The sequence below is a fragment of the Aquarana catesbeiana genome, linkage group LG07, assembly GCF_042186555.1.
Source record: "Aquarana catesbeiana isolate 2022-GZ linkage group LG07, ASM4218655v1, whole genome shotgun sequence".
In the NCBI taxonomy this organism is placed as follows: Eukaryota; Metazoa; Chordata; class Amphibia; order Anura; family Ranidae; genus Aquarana; species Aquarana catesbeiana.
Window position 1 is genome coordinate 12,448,494 of NC_133330.1, and position 20,765 is coordinate 12,469,258.

Below are 20,765 nucleotides of genomic sequence, written 5' to 3' on the forward strand. Positions count from 1 at the left end.
GATAGAATCTTCACCTACAATTTACAGCCATGCGGAATGATGCCCTTCACCTCCACGTGAAAACCAGGTCTCAGAGTCTGTATGAGAGAAAGGAGAGAATTATTATACCCTGTATAATAGAGAGGGGAGGATTATTACACCCTGTATAATAGAGAGGGGAGGATTATTACACCCTGTATAATAGAGAGGGGGGTGAATATTACATCCTGTATAATAGAAAGGGGGGGGTGATTATTACACCCTGTATAATAGAGAGGGGGGTGAATATTACACCCCGTATAATAGAGAGGGGGGTGAATATTACACCCCGTATAATAGAGAGGGGGGTGAATATTACATCCTGTATAATAGAGAGGGGGGGTGATTATTACACCCTGTATAATAGAGAGGGGGGGTGATTATTACACCCCGTATAATAGAGAGGGGGGTGATTATTACACCCTGTATAATAGAGAGGGGGGGTGATTATTACACCCCGTATAATAGAGAGGGGGGTGATTATTACACCCTGTATAATATAGAGGGGGGGGGGTGATTATTACACCCTGTATAATAGAGAGGGGGGGTGATGATTACACCCTATATAACAATAATTGCAGCACTCAGAAATTATAATAAGCACATATTTCACATAAAACACTCGTGCAAATAATAATAGTATCTGTATAAGAATATTGAAATGTAATTCAATTGATGTGTGATGACATCACAAGTGAAGAGTCCAGTGAATCAATAGTCCCAGAATGGCTTTCTCACCCTTCACCATACAAGTAACAACCGCCCGCTGTGACCTGCCTTCACCATATAGGAAGATTGCTCCCTCATCAGAATGTATTGCTGTCTATGGATAGAACAGCAAAATGCGCCTATTGGTCACAATATTTCTCCATTTCTTCAGTTACGTTTGTTAACTGCGATATTGTTCTCTCTCCAAAGGTGTATCCCTCAGTTCCATCACAAGATTATGACCAGCACTCTCATCTTGTTCTTAAATTAGCATCATTTATGTACACAGTAGGGTTGCCACTTTTTCTTCAAGCCAAACCCGCACACTTTAGTGGCACACAGCAAAAAAAAAAAATTCTTACTATACACTATAGGATTGTAACAGACCTGGGTCACCTTTGGGCGCTCCAAAGAGAATATTGATGCGGTACACATAGTGCCCCATCACCCTCCTATCAGGCCCTGTTTTGAGCCACATTCCTGTATGAATAATGTGTCCGGGCTTCAGGCAGACTGAAACCCGGACTGTCCGGGTGCATCCCGGACAGGTGGCAACCCTAGTACACAGTCCAAATCCCTTTACACACCGCCTTATAGTAATGGCATTAATCAATTTCATAGGTGACTAAAAATGTTTTCCTTTTTCCTATCCTGTTAGTTTGTTGTGTACATCAAATATCTGAACGGTCTGGAGTATCCCACCTACCCCCTTCCCCACCCCCACCTTCCATCTTGCATGGAGAGAGGTAATGATCTGCCACAATGGAGTAACCCAGAGGGGTGAGACATGTCACATCTCAGAATAGGACCATTATGTTTATAAAACCGCACTGACTGCACAGAAAATGGTTAATATAATCACACATGAATAAAAAGATGAGAAGGGGGAGATATGGAAGTAATGAGTCACTAAGGGCAAGTGTGAAGGGGAGGAGTGTCTGAGCCATACCATTATATACATGTAGCCAGGTGCCAGCTACAATATCATGGACACAGCGGACATTACCTTCATAACTGCACACAGGTTAGTTTCTCCCTCTAGTGTTGCACTCAGACTGTTTAGATGATATCCTGAGCCAAGAAGCAAGGAACCATGGGACTTGTAGTCCTGTGTCATCCATGACTGGACACCTGAGTCTTCCTTAGCCTATACCTCCCAGCAAGCTGCTAACAGAATGGGGATCATGGGAAAGGCTACTTAAAGTGATACTAAATGTTCAATTTTTTTTTTTTAAAATAACAAACATGTCATACTTACCTCCACTTTGCAGCTCGTTTTGCACAGAGAGGCCCCAAACGCCATTTTCTGGGGTCACCTGGCAGCTCTCTAGGGTCCTTCCCACATCAGGTAACCCCCTATGAGAAGCACTCTCCCGATGGGGGTTACCTTTCGGCCGTGCTCCTGAGTCCAGCATTTGGCGTCCATAGCCGCCAAATGCAGGACTCGGCCCTGACCCCGGCGCCCGCGTGGATTTGATTGACAGCAGCGGGAGCCAATGGGTGCGCTGATATCAATCTATCCAATCAAGAGCCGAGGACCCTGGGCAAAGATGCAGCGCGTCCTCGTCGTGGGGCATTCCAGGGCTCAGGTAAGTAAAACGGGGGGGCTGGGGGGCGGGTAACTGTCAGATGTTTTTCACCTTAATGCATGGGATGCATTAAGGTGAAAAAACAGGAGGGTTTGCAACCCCTTTAAGGAGCTGTTTTCTGTGTGCCCCACTCTATTCTCCCGGGACATTCCAGTGAGTATCAAAGCCATAGCTCCCAACTATCCCTGATTTCGAGGGACTGTCCCTGATTTGGAGCGATGCCCCTCTGTCCCTCTTTCCCCCTCATTCGTCCCTCATTTTGGTCTGATCCATATAGTTGTACATAAAATGCACTTTTTAGCTTTTAAAAAAGTGTTTCCCAGTGCTAAACCTTTCATCCAAATTCTAAATTGCCGCCTTTATAAATTTTAAAAGTCAATATAAAGGAATAGTAATGGTTAAAAAAAGCCCTTGTCGATTTAATTAACTTTTTTGGGGGGTTAATTCTCCTTTAAGGTTGTGTGGCATGGGGCGTGTCCTATGCCTATATACATTTGCTAGTCGGTGTCCCACATTCCCATCTCAAAATGTTGGGAGGTGTGTCAAAGCTGTTGTCCGGCTACAGGAACCACGGTCTACCAAGACCCTGTGAGCCATAGCTGCTGCTGCACGGTTGAACCTGCATTACCGGGCACCATTAAAAGATCATTTGCTTCTGCCTGGCGATCGGTGGACCTCGCAGTGGTGCCGACCTGAACCACTGTGTTCCACATCTAACCGACCTTCAGCATCTACCCATCCACCGGTTGGTGTGGGGACCCTGCATCCCTGTGTGTGCTGACTACTTCCAGGACCTGGTGAGCGGGCTTAGGCCCCAACCCCCCTTTTCTTCAGTAACACTCAGCACATGGACACTGCATACAGACAACATAACCTGAATTACAAAGGAACTTTCCACTTCTGCTATACCCCCTTCTTACTTGTTGACTGCTAAAAGTGGTTGTTAAGCCTCTCTGACTAATTTATACCATCCGCTCTGTGTCCTAATCCTGTGTCCCCCTGTGTGTGATTTATAAAAAAAAATGCAGATTATACCTCATTTCAGAGCGCCCATTGACGCTCTCTCCTCTCCCTGTCTGACAGCTGCAATGGGCGGGGTTCCCCCACTGACATCAGGTGTGATGAGGAGAGTGCTGGCTGGTCATGTGAGTGCCGATTGGCACACTGAATTGAGGTATAATCAGCTTTTCTTTTATAAATCACACACAGGGGGACACAGGATTGATATGAAAATAACACTGTTACTTCAGCAGCAGGAGGGGTGGGGGGGGGGGGCACTGTCACAAGCTGACAGGTAGGGAGTGGAGGGGGGAGCGCAGACAGGAGAGAGCGGATGACGGAGGCACGTAAACTGACCACAGTGTCAGGGCTCAGCAGCCATGATGAACCGTGGTCAGTTTACAGGGGGGAGGGAAGAAACTAGCAGGATCAGCCAGGTATTTCAGGTGTGGGGGAGGGGGGATTACACAGCACAATCGCTGTGCTGTATAACATGCTTTACAAAAGAGGGGATCCAGTTTTTTTTTTAAGTAAGCAAAATGCTTTTAACCCCCTGAGGATTTGTTACCACACTACTGAGCTCCAACGTGCTGGTGAAGACCATGTTCAGGCCTGACACTCAGACTACCCTTATTCCATTATTAGCAGGGTGTGAACTTACCCAACTAGAGTTTAACCCTTCACTATAGGATTAGGGTTCCCTGAGTAAAGCCCTTTCTAGCCATAGTCTCCCCACCAGCGAGTCCTCTTTGCATATTCAGTTATTCAGTGTTTACTATTCTCTGCATATTTAAGCATAATTGCTCATTACTTTTTGCCTTTTTCATCCTGAAGTTACTTAATTGTCTGGTGTTCTATCCAACCAACCCTAGATGCTGTTCCAGGGATTGGCTGACTGACCCCCTAAAATCTATTGTTTGCCTTATATTGACAATACAGAAATCTTCTGTGTTCAGTTTACATTGTGTCCTCATTCCGACTTCACGTCGGAACTTAGGGTGTTAGAGGGAATGGGAAGTTCCCCGGGTCAGGGCAGCACAAGAGGACAAGCAACATCCAGTGGCCCTTATGGAGGTAGCGCTACATACATGTACAGTATATACCTATAGCGGTATCCCCGACCTCCAAAGGCTAGAGTCAGGGAAAGCTGACATCCTTCTTTGTAGAGAGGGTTACTAGGAATGGCGGTGTAATGCAAGATAGAATAATTGGTCGCCGGTAACTTTTTGAATGCGAACAAAATAGATTTACTGTCTCTTAAAGCGGTTGTATACCCGCAAAATTATTTATTTTTTTTTAACCCTGTAAAGCAAAAGGCAAAATGAGCTAGTATGCACCGCATACTAGCTCATTATGAAATACTTACCTTAGAACGAGGCGTCAGTATCTTACCTGGTCCACGCCGAGGGAGCTGTCATGTTGCCTCGGCGTGTCTTCCGGGTATCCCGGTTCCAGCGCTGTGAGTGGCTGGAGCCGCGATGTCATCACTCCCGCGCATGCACGCGGGAGATTTCTTACCCGGCAAGGTCCGGCAGTTGCCGGGCTTCAGCTGAGAATCCCCTGTGCGCATGCGCTGCTGCAGTCAGCGGCTCATAGCAAGGGGAATATCTCCTAAACTGTAAAGGTTTAGGAGATATTTTTTTTACCTACAGGTAAGCCTTATTATAGGCTTACCAGTAGGTAAAAGTAATAAAAAAGCCTATACAACCACTTTAACAAGAACTGGGGAGAGAGGGTTAGGGCCAGAACACCATTAGGCAGATGCAATGGTAATTGGCAGGCTTCGAGGAAAAATAGGCAGACAGCTATACAGGTTGAAGGCCTCCAGCCGGATGTAGCCAATGTATTTGTAGAACTGCTGTCTCCTATGGCAACTGAACTAACAGTCAATAGAGATCTTCACACATAACTCTTAGTAACCCAGAATGGATCTTCTTTCACATCTCACAATATCCCATTGAGCTCCCAGTCTATCACTAAATTTCCAGATCCCAGTCATCAATGGATCCCCTGAGTTCATTCACAGCTAACCCGCTGTATACTCCTCAAAGCTCACCCCCGCTACCCGCTGGGTCCCTGGCTTGGCACTCGCTGAAGCTTTCTCACTTCTTCACCGTCCCCGGCTGGTGAGAAGACTGCTCTGGTACTTCTTCAATCTTTCTCAATGTAGCCTCTGGTAGTCTATGTCCACACCAAGCAACAATATACTCACCACTGTCCACATCTAGCAACACTATACCAACTATTACCCACACCCAGCAACACTATACCAACCACTACCCACACCCAGCAACACTGTACTGACCACTACCCACACCCAGCAACACTATACTCACCACTACCCACACCCAGCAACACTATACCAACCACTACCCACACCCAGCAACACTATACTCACCACTACCCACACCCAGCAACACTATACCAACCACTACCCACACCCAGCAACACTATACCAACCACTACCCACACCCAGCAACACTATACCAACCACTACTCACACCCAGCAACACTATACCCACCACTACCCACACCCAGCAACACTGTACTGACCACTACCCACACCCAGCAACACTATACTCACCACTACCCACACCCAGCAACACTATACTCACCACTACTCACACCCAGCAACACTATACCCACCACTACCCACACCCAGCAACACTGTACTGACCACTACCCACACCCAGCAACACTATACTCACTACTACCCACACCCAGCAACACTATACCAACCACTACTCACACCCAGCAACACTATACCAACCACTACCCACACCCAGCAACATTATACTCACCACTACCCACACCCAGCAACACTATACTCACTACTACCCACACCCAGCAACACTATACCAACCACTACCCACACCCAGCAACACTATACTCACTACTACCCACACCCAGCAACACTATACCAACCACTACCCACACCCAGCAACACTATACTCACCACTACCCACACCCAGCAACACTATACCAACCACTACCCACACCCAGCAACACTATACTCACCACTACCCACACCCAGCAACACTATACCCACCACTACCTACACCCAGCAACACTATACCCACCACTACCCACACCCAGCAACACTATACCCACCACTACCTACACCCAGCAACACTATACCAACCACTACCCACACCCAGCAACAGTATACCAACCACTACCCACACCCAACAACACTATATTCACCACTACCCACACCCAGCAACACTATACTCATCACTACCCACACCCAGCAACACTGTCAGGAAATGTTCCATCCTCTGGTAATATCTGTCATTTGGCGTGCAGTACTGAGGTCCACCAGCAGGTGTCTCCTGGCAGTTTGGAACTGTCAGAAGAGCTTTTCCCTGCTGATGTTATGTCATCTTTGGGCCGCAGTACTGGCGTCCACCAGCGGATGGATCCTGGCAGTGTGGAGCAGACAGTACCTCCTACAATCAGGTATCACTTGAGGCCAATCACAGGCCTATAAATACCCGGCAAGCACTCACATGTTTGCCTTGGTTTCTTCATTGCGCCCTGACCTGCTAGCTTGTGATCTGATCCTGAACCTGTTCCTGAGCCCTGAACCTGTGACCCGTGTTTCTGATCCTGTCTCCCTGTCCCGATCCTGTCCCACCTGTTACCTTGCATCCCTGCCTGCAGTCTGATCCATCCATCCTCTCCGTCCTGTGTTCAAGACCCCATCTGCTGATCTCCCTGTGTATGACCTTGGCCTGGCTTACGTTTATGTCTCCGGAACATCCCCTGTCCATCTGCTGATCTGCTGTGTATGACCCTGGCCTGGCTATTGTTTATGATCCTGGTATTTCCAATTTATTGTACTTTTCTGTCTGTTGTTATTTGTGGGTCTCCGTCTGTGGTTGGTTAATGCACTGTGTCATATTGGAGGTGGTTGTACTTATATTATTCACTTACTTTAACCACTTGCCGACCGCCGCACGACTATATACGTCGGCAGAATGGCATGGGCAGGCAAAAGGACTTACAGGTACGTCCTTGCCTGCCCGCGGGTGGGGGGTCCGATCGGACCCCCCCCCCCCCGGTGCCAGCGGCGGTCGGATCGAGGTCAGGGTCGATCGAAGGTGAGGGGGAGGCCACTCATTCGTGGCTCCCCCCTCGCGATCGCTCCTGGCCAATGATGTGCTTCCTCGGCTTCTGTGAATGTAAACAGAAGCGGAGGAAGTGATGTCATCTCTCCTCGAGCCGGTCTTTTCGTCCGGCGCCGAGGAGAGAAGACATCCAAGTAAGTGCACCAACACTACACATACAGTAGAACACGCAGGCACACTTGTCACCCCCCTGTACCCCCCAATCACCCCCCGATCACCCCCCTGTACCCCCACACATACTGACACCAATAGCAGGTTTTTTTTTTTTCTGATTATTGCATTGGTGTCAGTTTGTGTCAGTTATAAGTGTTAGGGCAGTTAGGTTAGCCCCCTTTAGGTCTAGGGTACCCCCCTTAGGTCCAGGGTACCCCCCTAACCCCCCCTAATAAAGTTTTAACCCCGTGATCACCCCCCGTCGCCAGTGTCACTAAGCGATCGTTTTTCTGATCGCTGTATTAGTGACACAGGTGACGCTAGTTAGGGAGGTAAGTATATAGGTTTGCTGTCAGTGTTTTATAGCGACAGGGACCCCCATATACTACCTTCTAAAGGTTTTAACCCCTTGATTGCCCCCTAGTTAACCGTTTCACCAGTGATCACCATATAATTGTTACGGGTGACGCTGGTTAGTTGGTTTGTTTTTTGTAGTTTATTATAGTTTATTACAGTTTATTATAGTTTTAGGGCACCCGCCATTTATTACCTTATAAAGGTTTAACCCCCTAATTGCCCGGCGGTGATATAAGTTACGTTTTTAGGGTCAGATAAGGTCTGCGTCACCCCAGGCAGCGTCAGGTTAGCGCCAGTACCGCTAACACCCACGCACGCAGCATACACCTCCCTTAGTGCTATAGTATCTGAGCGGATCGATATCTGATCCGATCAGATCTATACTCCCCAGCAGTTTAGGGTCCCCCAAAAAAACGCAGTGTTAGCGGGATCAGCCCAGATACCTGCTAGCACCTGCGTTTTGCTCCTCGGCCCAGCCCAGCCCACCCAAGTGCAGTATCGATCGATAACTGTCACAAAACACTAAGCACACATAACTGCAGCGTTCGCAGAGTCAGGCCTGATCCCTGCGATCGCTAACAGTTTTTTGGTAGCGTTTTGAATCAGTCGCTGACAGTCAGGAGCTTTTTTGCCTGTGAGTCTCACTAGTGTACCCCTAAATTTAGAGGCCAAAATGGCAAATCGAAGGTACACTAGTGAAGAGGCCTACACGTTTCTGAGTATGACAGATAGTGAAGAGGAAGTCACTCATCTGTCAAGTTCAGGCTCAGAATACGATCCTGTAGAGGACAGCGGCTCCATGACAGATAGCTCTGACGACGGAGTTGTGGTCCCTGCTAAGGTCAGGCGTACCAGACCCCGAACTTCTTCTTCTGTCCTTGAAGTGCAAGAACCGCAGGTCCCTCGTATGGAGCAGAGCAGTACTAGTGCCGCTACTCCTTCTGGTGAACTGGCAAGCACCAGCGGCCTAGTACACCCTGGTCGTACATCCAGCACTGCAGTATCACGTGGTGACGTGGCGAGTCCCATAAGTGCAGTTCAAGCTGGTGAGGTGGCAAGCACTAGTAGGGTCCCGCTGCCACCAAGAAGACAAAGACAGGCCCGTCGTGCCCATAGTGCCCTTCCTGCTGCATTGGCCAATCCGAATTGGGTACCCACCACTTCTGCAGCACCCGTATTGCCCCCATTCACTGGCCAACCCGGAATTCAGGTGGAAACAGTTGATTTTACGCCACTGGATTTTTATTCGCTGTTTTTCACCGAAGATCTCTATAGATCTATTGTGGACCAAAGCAATTTGTACGCTGGTCAACACATCGCCACTATTCCCCAGTCCTCCCTTGCCAGAGATTGGAGACCAATTACGGTCTCCGAATTTAAGGTCTTTCTGGGCCTTTCCCTCAACATGGGCATAACCAAAAAGAGTGAGTTGCGGTCATATTGGTCCACTGACCCAATTCACCATATGCCCGTGTTCTCTGCCTCCATGGCCAGGGCACGATACGAGCAGATTTTGCGGTTCATGCACTTCAACGACAATGAACTCTGTCGTCCTCGTGGAGACCCTGGATACGATCGGCTCTACAAAATTCGGCCCCTCGTAAACCACTTCAACCAACGTTTTGCAGACTTGTTTACTCCCCATCAAGTTGTCTGCGTTGATGAGTCCCTGATTAAATTTTCTGGCCGCTTGTCATTCAAACAGTACCTTCCCAGCAAGCGTGCCAGATACGGGGTCAAGATGTATAAGCTCTGTGACAGGGCCACAGGCTATACATGTAGATTTATGGTTTACGAGGGCAAAGATAGTCACGTAGAGCCGATCAACTGCCCTGACTACATAGGAAGCGCTGGCAAGATAGTGTGGGACTTGGTGTCACCCTTATTCGGAAAGGGGTACCACTTGTACGTGGACAATTATTACACGAGCGTGCCACTTTTTAGTCACCTTTTTGATCATCAAATTGGAGCATGTGGCACCGTGCGACCTAATCGCCGGGGCTTTCCTCAGCGGCTTGTAGATTCCCGTCTTAGGCTGGGGGAGAGAGCCTGCTTGCAGTGTAATAACTTGCTCGCTATGAAGTGGAGGGACAATAAGAATGTTTTCGTTCTCACCTCCCTTCATGCAGACACGACGACCCAAATTACTACGGCGACTGGTGTTGTGGAGAAACCCCTCTGTGTCCACGAATATAACCAAAATATGGGAGGGGTGGACCTCAACGACCAGTTGTTGGCGCCGTACCTAATTGCCCGTAAGGCCAGACGCTGGTACAAAAAAGTGTCTGTATACTTATTTCAATTGGCTTTGCTGAACGCTCATGTGCTATACAGAGCTTCAGGACGGACTGGATCCTTCCTTAAATTCCAGGAAGAGATCGTCAGAGCCCTTCTGTTTCCAGACGGTGCTCCACCTCACCTTCCCCAACCAAATGCAGTAGGCCGGCTGCATGAGAGGCATTTTCCTTATGTCCTCCAGAGTACCCCTACCCAACGAACCCCCCAAAGAAAATGTCGTGTCTGCAGCAAGCGCGGATTTAGGCGTGACACCCGGTATTATTGTCCCTCCTGTCCTGGCAATCCTGGTCTTTGCATTGGTGAATGTTTTGAACGCTACCATTCACTAGTTGAGTTTTAGCGTAGGGTACAGCACTGCACAGACTAGGACACACTTTCACAGGGTCTCCCAAGATGCCATCGCATTTTGAGAGACCCAAACCTGGAACCGTTACAGTTTTAAAAGTTACAGTTATAAAAAAAAAATGTAAAAAAAAAAAAAAAAAAGTAAAAAAAAAAAAAAAATACACAAAAAAAATATAAAATAAAAAAACCAAAAATAGTTGTCGTTTTTATTGTTCTCTCTCTCTCTATTTTCTCTCTATTGTTCTTCTCTTTTTTACTGTATTCTATTCTGCAATGTTTTATTGTTATGTTTTATCATGTTTGCTTTTCAGGTATGTAATTTTTTTATAGTTTAATGTGTTTTAACCATTTTTTTGTTTTCAGGTACGCCATTCAGCTGCAGCGCGGATTTATTTATCTTGACAGCAACAGCGTTTGCTCCCACGATACATAAAGCCGTGACTCCAGCGCTGTCGGAGGTGATTTCACCACCACAGTTACATACTTCAGCATATATGCCGAAGCGTGGGGGCAGCAGTGGGTGGAGGAGCGATTTGCTCCTGCCTTTTGTGAGAGGATGCCCCCATGCTTCGGCATATATATATTTTAGGTAGGCACAGGTTGCGTTAAATGTTTTATTTTTTACTATGTTTTTTTTTTTTTTTGTATTTGCTTTGCAGGTATGGTAAGTATTACTGATATACTGTAATGTTACTTTGTTTTTTGTTAACCATCATTTGCTTAGCAGGTACGCCATTCAGTTGCAGCGCGGATTTATTTATCTTGACAGCAACAGCGTTTGCTCCCACGATACATAAAGCCGTGACTCCAGCGCTGTCGGAGGTGATTTCACCACCACAGTTACATACTTCAGCATATATGCCGAAGCGTGGGGGCAGCAGTGGGTGGAGGAGCGATTTGCTCCTGCCTTTTGCGGGAGGATGCCCCATGCTTCGGCATATATATATTTTAGGTAGGCACAGGTTGCGTTAAATGTTTTATTTTTTACTATGTTTTTTTTTTTTTGTATTTGCTTTGCAGGTATGGTAAGTATTACTGTTATACTGTAATGTTACTTTGTTTTTTGTTAACCATCATTTGCTTAGCAGGTACGCCATTCAGTTGCAGCGCGGATTTATTTATCTTGACAGCAACAGCGTTTGCTCCCACGATATATAAAGCCGTGACTCCAGCGCTGTCGGAGGTGATTTCACCACCACAGTTACATACTTCAGCATATATGCCGAAGCGTGGGGGCAGCAGTGGGTGGAGGAGCGATTTGCTCCTGCCTTTTGCGGGAGGATGCCCCCATGCTTCGGCATATATAAAACGGTGCATGTATGCCCATCATTAGAAGTGGGTGGATGAAGGGAGGTATTCTAATGGTGGGCATATCCACCGATCAAGATCTTTTTTTCGTTCAGCCCACAGGCTGCATGAAAAAAAAGTTTACAATGTATGCCCAACAAGGACCAGCAATGTATTGGTATGTTGCTGGACTTTGAGTGGTTATACCAGAATGATGCCTGCAGGTTTAGGTATCATCTTGGTATCATTCTTTTCAGCCAGCGGTCGGCTTTCATGTAAAAGCAATCCTAGCGGCTAATTAGCCTCTAGACTGCTTTTACAAGCAGTGGGAGGGAATGCCCCCCCCCACCGTCTTCCATGTTTTTCTCTGGCTCTCCTGTCCCAACAGGGAACCTGAGAATGCAGCCGGTGATTCAGCCAGCTGACCATAGAGCTGATCAGAGACCAGAATGGCTCCAATCATCTCTATGGCCTAAGAAACCGGAAGCTACGAGCATTTCATGACTTAGATTTCGCCGGATGTAAACAGCGCCATTGGGAAATTGGGAAAGCATTTTATCACACCGATCTTGGTGTGGTCAGATGCTTTGAGGGCAGAGGAGAGATTTAGGGTCTAATAGACCCCAATTTTTTCAAAAAAGAGTACCTGTCACTACCTATTGCTATCATAGGGGATATTTACATTCCCTGAGATAACAATAAAAATGATTAAAAACAAAAAAATGAAAGGAACAGTTTAAAAATAAGATAAAAAAGCAAAAAAATAATAAGAAAAAAAAAAAAAAGCACCCCTGCCCCCCCTGCTCTCACACAAAGGCGAACGCAAGCGTCAGTCTGGCGTCAAATGTAAACAGCAATTGCACCATGCATGTGAGGTATCACCGCGAAGGTCAGATCGAGGGCAGTAATTTTAGCAGTAGACCTCCTCTGTAAATCTAAAGTGGTAACCTGTAAAGGCTTTTAAAGACTTTTAAAAATGTATTTAGTTTGTCGCCACTGCACGTTTGTGCGCAATTTTAAAGCATGTCATGTTTGGTATCCATGTACTCGGCCTAAGATCATCTTTTTTATTTCATCAAACATTTGGGCAATATAGTGTGTTTTAGTGCATTAAAATGTTAAAAAGTGTGTTTTTTCCCCAAAAAATGCGTTTGAAAAATCGCTGCGCAAATACTGTGTGAAAAAAAAAAATGAAACACCCACCATTTTAATCTTTAGGGCATTTGCTTTAAAAAAATATATAATGTTTGGGGGTTCAAAGTAATTTTCTTGCAAAAAAAAATAATTTTTTCATGTAAACAAAAAGTGTCAGAAAGGGCTTTGTCTTCAAGTGGTTAGAAGAGTGGGTGATGTGTGACATAAGCTTCTAAATGTTGTGCATAAAATGCCAGGACAGTTCAAAACCCCCCCAAATGACCCCATTTTGGAAAGTAGACACCCCAAGCTATTTGCTGAGAGGCATGTCGAGTCCATGGAATATTTTATATTGTGACACAAGTTGCGGGAAAAAGACAAATTTTTTTTTTTTTTGCACAAAGTTGTCACTAAATGATATATTGCTCAAACATGCCATGGGAATATGTGAAATTACACCCCAAAATACATTCTGTTGCTTCTCCTGAATATGGGGATACCACATGTGTGAGACTTTTTGGGAGCCTAGCCGCGTACGGGACCCCGAAAACCAAGCACCGCCTTCAGGCTTTCTAAGGGCGTAAATTTTTGATTTCACTCTTCACTGCCTATCACAGTTTCGGAGGCCATGGAATGCCCAGATGGCATAAACCCCCCCCAAATGACCCCATTTTGGAAAATAGACACCCAAAGCTATTTGCTGAGAGGTATAGTGAGTATTTTGCAGACCTCACTTTTTGTCACAAACTTTTGAAAATTGAAAAAAGAAAAAAAAAATACGTTTTTCTTGTCTTTCTTCATTTTCAAAAACAAATGAGAGCTGCAAAATACTTGCCATGCCTCTCAGCAAATAGCTTGGGGTGTCTACTTTCCAAAATGGGGTCATTTTGGGGGGTTTTGTGCTATCTTGGCATTTTATGGCCTTCGAAACTGTGATGGGTAGTGAGGAGTGAAATCAAAAATTAACGCCCTTAGAAATCCTGAAGGCGGTGATTGGATTTCGGGGCCCCGTATGAAGCTAGGCTCCCAAAAAGTGCCACTCATGTGGTATCCCCGTACTCAGGAGAAGCAGCAGAATGTATTTTGGGGTGTAATTCCACATATGCTCATGGCCTGTGTGAGCAATATATCATTTAGTGACAACTTTGTGCAAAAAAAAAAAAAAATTGTCACTTTCCCGCAACTTGTGTCAAAATATAAAATATTCCATGGACTCAACATGCCTCTCAGCAAATAGCTTGGGGTGTCTACTTTCCAAAATGGGGTCATTTGGGGGGGGTTTGTGCCATCTTGGCATTTTATGGCCTTCAAAACTGTGATAGGTAGTGAGGAGTGAAATCAAAAATTTATGCCCTTAGAAATCCTGAAGGCGGTGCTTGGTTTTCTGGGCCCCGTACGCGGCTAGGCTCCCAAAAAGTCCCACACATGTGGCATCCCCGTACTCAGGAGAAGCAGCAGAATGTATTTTGGGGTGTAATTCCACATATACCCATGGCATGTTTGAGCAATATATCATTTAGTGACAACTTTGTGCAAAAAAAAAAAAAAAAATTGTCACTTTCCCGCAACTTGTGTCAAAATATAAAATATTCCATGGACTCAACATGCCTCTCAGCAAATAGCTTGGGGTGTCTACTTTCCAAAATGGGGTCATTTGGGGGGGTTTTGTGCCATCTTGGCATTTTATGGCCTTCAAAACTGTGATAGGTAGTGAGGAGTGAAATCAAAAATGTATGCCCTTAGAAATCCTGAAGGCGGTGCTTGGTTTTCGGGGCCCCGTACGCGGCTAGGCTCCCAAAAAGTCCCACACATGTGGTATCCCCGTACTCAGGAGAAGCAGCAGAATGTATTTTGGGGTGTAATTCCACATATGCCCATGGCCTGTGTGAGCAATATATCATTTAGTGACAACTTTGTGCAAAAAAAAAAAAATTTGTCACATTCCCGCAACTTATGTCAAAAAATAAACTATTCCATGGACTCAACATGCCTCTCAGCAAATAGCTTGGGGTGTCTACTTTCCAAAATGGGGTCATTTGGGGGGGGTTTGTGCCATCTTGGCATTTTATGGCCTTCAAAACTGTGATAGGTAGTGAGGAGTGAAATCAAAAATTTATGCCCTTTGAAATCCTGAAGGCGGTGCTTGGTTTTCGGGGCCCCGTACGCGGCTAGGCTCCCAAAAAGTCCCACACATGTGGTATCCCCATACTCAGGAGAAGCAGCTGAATGTATTTTGGGGTGCAATTCCACATATGCCCATGGCTTGTGTGAGCAATATATCATTTAGTGACAACTTTTTGTAATTTTTTTTTTTTTTAATTTATTTATTTTTTTTTGTCATTATTCAATCACTTGGGACAAAAAAAATAAATATTCAATGAGTTCAACATGCCTCTCAGCAATTTCCTTGGGGTGTCTACTTTCCAAAATGGGGTCATTTGGGGGGGTTTTGTACTGCCCTGCCATTTTAGCACCTCATGAAATGACATAGGCAGTCATAAACTAAAAGCTGTGTAAATTCCAGAAAATGTACCCTAGTTTGTAGACGCTATAACTTTTGCGCAAACCAATAAATATACGCTTATTGACATTTTTTTTACCAAAGACATGTGGCCGAATACATTTTGGCCTAAATGTATGACTAAAATTGAGTTTATTGGATTTTTTTTATAACAAAAAGTAGAAAATATCATTTTTTTTCAAAATTTTCGGTCTTTTTCCGTTTATAGCGCAAAAAATAAAAACAGCAGAGGTGATCAAATACCATCAAAAGAAAGCTCTATTTGTGGGAAGAAAAGGACGCAAATTTCGTTTGGTTACAGCATTGCATGACCGCGCAATTAGCAGTTAAAGCGACGCAGTGCCAAATTGTAAAAAGTGCTCTGGTCAGGAAGGGGGTAAATCCTTCCGGGGCTGAAGTGGTTAATAAATTATTATATTTTCACCAACCACCAACCACACCCAGCAACACCATACTCACCACTAACCACACCCAGCAACACTACACCAACAACTACGCACACTTAAAAACACTATACTCACCACTACCCACACCCAGCAACACTATACCAACCACCTATCACACCCAACCACACTATACTCACCACTACCCATACACAGCAACAGTATACCAACCACTACCCACACCCAGCAACACTATACCAACCACTGCCCACACCCAGCAACAGTATACCAACCACCTACCACACCCAACAACACTATACTGACCACTAACCACACCAAGCAACACTATACCAACCACCAACCACACCCATCAACACTATACTCACCACTACCCACACCCGGCAACACTATACTCACCACTACCCACACCCAGCAACACTATACCAACCAATGCCCACACACTGCAACACTATACTCACCACTACCCACACCCAGCAACACTATACCAACCAATGCCCACACACTGCAACACTATACTCACCACTACACACACCCAACAACACTATACTCATCACTACCCACACCCAGCAACACTATACCAACCATCTGCCACACCTAACAAAACTATACTTACCACTACCCATACCCAACAACACTATACCAACCACCTACCCCACCCAACAACACTATACTCATCACTACCCACACAGCAACACTATACTCACCACTACCCACACCCAGCAACACTATACCAACCACCTACCCCACCCAACAACACTATACTCATCACTACCCACACAGCAACACTATACTCACCACTACCCACACCCAGCAACACTATACCAACCACCTACCACACCCAACAACACTATACTCACCACTACCCACACACAGCAACAGTATGCCAACCACTACCCACACCCAGCAACACTGTTCTCACCACTACCCACACCCAGCAACACTATACTAACCACTACCCACACCCAGCAACACTATACCAACCACTACCCACACCCAGCAACACTATACTCATCACTACCCACACCCAGCAACACTATACCAACCACTACCCACACCCAGCAACACTATATTCACCACTACCCACACCCAGCAACTCTATACCGACCACTGCCCACGCCCAGCAACACTATACCAACCACCAACAACCACACCCAGTAACACTATACCAATCACCAACAATCACACCCAGCAACACTATACCAACAACTACCACACCCAGGAACACTATACCAACCACACCCAACAACACTATACCAACCACCTACCACACCCAACAACACTATACTCACCACTACCCACACACAGCAACAGTATACCAACCACTACCCACACCCAGCAACACTATACCCACCACTACCCACACCCAGCAACACTATACCCACCACTACCCACACACTGCAACACTATACTCACCACTACCCACACCCAGCAACACTATTCTCACCACTACCCACACCCAGCAACACTATACCCACCACTTCCCACACCCAGCAACACTATACCAACAACTACCACACCCAGGAACACTATACCAACCACCTACCACACCCAGGAACACTATGCCAACCACACCCAACAACACTATACCAACCACTACCCACACCCAGCAACACTATACCAACCACTACCCACACCCAGCAACACTATACCCACCACTACCCACACCCAGTAACACTATACCCACCACTACCCACACCCAGCAACAGTATACCAACCACCTACCACACCCAACAACACTATACCGATCACTACCCACACCCAGCAACACTATACTCACCATTACCCACACCCAGCAACAGTATACCAACCACTACCCACACCCAGCAACACTATACCAACCACCTACCACACCCAATAACACTATACCGACCACTACCCACACCCAGCAACACTATACCAATAACCAGCAACCACACCCTGTAACACTATACTCCCCACTACCCACACCCAGCAACACGATACCAACCACCAACCACATAAAGCAACCCTATATTAACCTATGCCCACACCCTCCAGCCTATGTCCACACCAAGCAAACCTATACCCACCACTGTCCTCACCCATCAACTCTATACCATCCACTACCCTCTCCCAGCAACACTATACTGACCACCGCTTAAAGCCCATAGAACCCAATTGTTTAGCTTTAGCAGCTTCTATCGGTGCTCATACTTACTTTATCTGCCATCCTGCTTCCTTATCAGAGAAAATTATGATCAGGTGCACCTCTACCCCTTCATATATAGGAGGTCTGCTAAAGGTGGAACCAGTCATGATGAAGGGATCACCCCGCCCTCGTTCCCTCCCAAAAAAATTAAAATATCATACACCACTGGTAATATGTGCTACATACTCAGACTTTTGGTTTTATAACATAACGTGACAAAAGCCACGTATCAGTACAAGGAAATTTACGGTCATAGTTTACATATGACCTTATGACCTTAGTATTTAATTATGTATAGTACATAGCTGAAGTTAGCAGAAATACTGCATTCCATACAAGATTCTGAGCATAGTTGTGCGCAGCCTACTGCATTAGGGTCTGCACCCCAAAGCTCAAACACACATGCGTGTGTCTATATATGTATATAAACTGATCGTGTCAGTAGAGCAGTGGACGATATCAGTATAAATATAAATCCCCCAGTCATACCCCCCAGTCATACCCGAGCTAACTATTTTTTGGTAAATAGGGGTATTCCACCAAACCGGGCCTTGTTCCTTAATCTGAGCATTTAAGGCGTGTCTAATTGGTAAATATTTATAAAATGTATGTTTAGGTATATCATATTCCTCTCTCAATGCTGTGAATGCTTTCAGCGTTCTTCCCTCATACAGCTGGGCCAACCTATCTATTCCTTTCCTTTCCCATTCTTTAATCCTCCCTATAATCTCCAGTTCCCAGAGGTTCCTATTACCCCAGAGGGGAGTATGTTCTGTCACCCCACCTTGTCCCCTAAGTGATTTTACTGCTTTCCGTATTTTAATGGCTAGCCCCACTGTAGGGGTTTTATTAACAAAGGAATCAGCCTCCAATACCTCCACTACTGTCTTATTAGGTGTCCCTAATATCATTAATTCCTTGTTTATACATCCTTCAGGGTCTTTACTCCCACTTTGTTGCAGTTGGGCTGCCAAAAAGTAACTCTGTGGGTGTGGGACCACCATACCCCCCTCCCTTGTTGATAGGGTTTGTAAGCTTATCCTGGTTTGGCCTCCTTTCCATATTAGTCCTCTAAACAGAGTATCAATTTTTTAAACTATTTCTTGTGTATCCAAATCGAGGAGTTATGCAATAGATACAATAATTGTGGCATCCACAACATTTTAATCAAATTGCATCTCCCTGCGATCGATAATGGAAGACGCCGCCAAATTTCGGCTTTACTTTTAAACTTGGCCAGAAGGGGGACTATGTTGTTATCTATATACTTATTTGGGTCTCTTGTTATATGTATACCCAGGTATTTCATTAACTCAACTACTTCCACTTGGGGGTGTTTCTGAATATATTCGGTTCCCGATGGTGTCCAATGGCATAAGTGCTGATTTCTCCCAATTTATGACTAATCCAGAGAGTCTTCCAAATTCTCTGAAAGTTCACATCGCCTGCCTGAGTGATTGCTCTGTATCTCCCAGGAAGTCTTGTTAAACTCCCTTCTGCAAAAAAGTTTTATCCCTATTGTGGGGTCACCTGTAGGGATGAGCTTCCTGTTCGAGTCGAACCCATGTTCGACTCGAACATCGCGTTTTCGGCCGTTCAGAGAATTACGAACGATATGGGCCGTTCGCGCCAAATTCGAGTGGCACGTCACAGCCCATAATTCACTGCGGCATCGCAGTGCATTTCTGTCTGATGATTGGCCAAGCATGCACTATGACCCGCATGCTTGGCCAATCACAGCGTCGTCTGTACAGAGAGCCGTAATTGGCCAAAGCCACGGTGGCTTTGGCCAATTATGACTCAGGGGGTTTAGTACATGCCCTACACTATATAAAGCCGCCTGCACGGCTGCCCTGTGTAGTGTGTTCCGGTGTTGAGAGAGAGATAGATAGACAGAGAGACAGTGTCATTTCATTTAAGTTAGATAGAGTAGGCAGGCGAGTCAGTTAGCTGCACTTACAGTGTATGGTGTATATATATACATCCTAGGTGTTGTATGTATATATATACACTGTATTCAGTTTAGCTAGATCCGTTCCTGTTATTTTCTTCCTACTACTGACAGGCAGGCAGGTGTTTTTACAGTATTTACAGCTACCTGAAGAAAATTGCTGGTGTTATTCTGATCCTATTAGTCCTATTAGCTACAGTATTTACAGTTAGTGTAGTGCGTTCTCTGCACAGTGTGCACCTAACGCTACCTGAAGAAAATGAGTGGTGTTCTTCTGATCCTATTAGTACAGTACCGCAGGCAGCTGCAGTATTTACAAGTTAGTGTGGTGCATCCTCTGTACAGTGTGCACCTAAAGCTACCTGAGGAAAATGAGTGGTGTTCTTCTGATCCTATTAGTACAGCACTGCAGGCAGCTGTAGTATTTACAAGTTAGTGTAGTGCGTCCTCTGCACAGAGTGCACCTAAAGCTACCTGAAGAAAATTAGTGGTGTTCTTCTGATCCTATTAGTACAACTACCGCAGGCAGCTGCAGTATTTACAAGTTAGTGTAGTGCATCCTCTGCACAGTGTGCACCTAAAGCTACCTGAAGAAAATTAGTGGTGTTCTTCTGATCCTATTAGTATCGCAGGCAGCTGTAGTATTTAAAAGTTAGTGTAGTGCATCCTCTACACAGTGTGCACCTAAAGCTACCTGAATACAA

The 20,765-nt window shown here is 45.7% G+C and overlaps 1 protein-coding gene across 2 annotated transcripts in view; it reads right to left on the minus strand.

Moving 5' to 3' along the window:
* The window catches only part of LOC141102687 (galectin-1-like), a 102,094-nt gene extending 83,854 nt beyond the window's left edge, over positions 1-18,240 (minus strand). Inside the window, exons 1-2 of one of the 2 annotated variants that reach the window (XM_073591607.1) lie at positions 18,120-18,177; positions 19-77 (exon numbers count right to left, since the gene is read on the minus strand). In XM_073591607.1, the coding sequence (XP_073447708.1) occupies positions 19-77; positions 18,120-18,131 (71 nt within the window). In that variant the 5' untranslated portion in view covers positions 18,132-18,177. Of the gene's footprint in view, positions 1-18; positions 78-18,119 lie in introns of both variants that reach the window. The other variant, XM_073591606.1, reaches the window with a different exon arrangement.
* Positions 18,241-20,765: the final 2,525 nt, after the last annotated feature.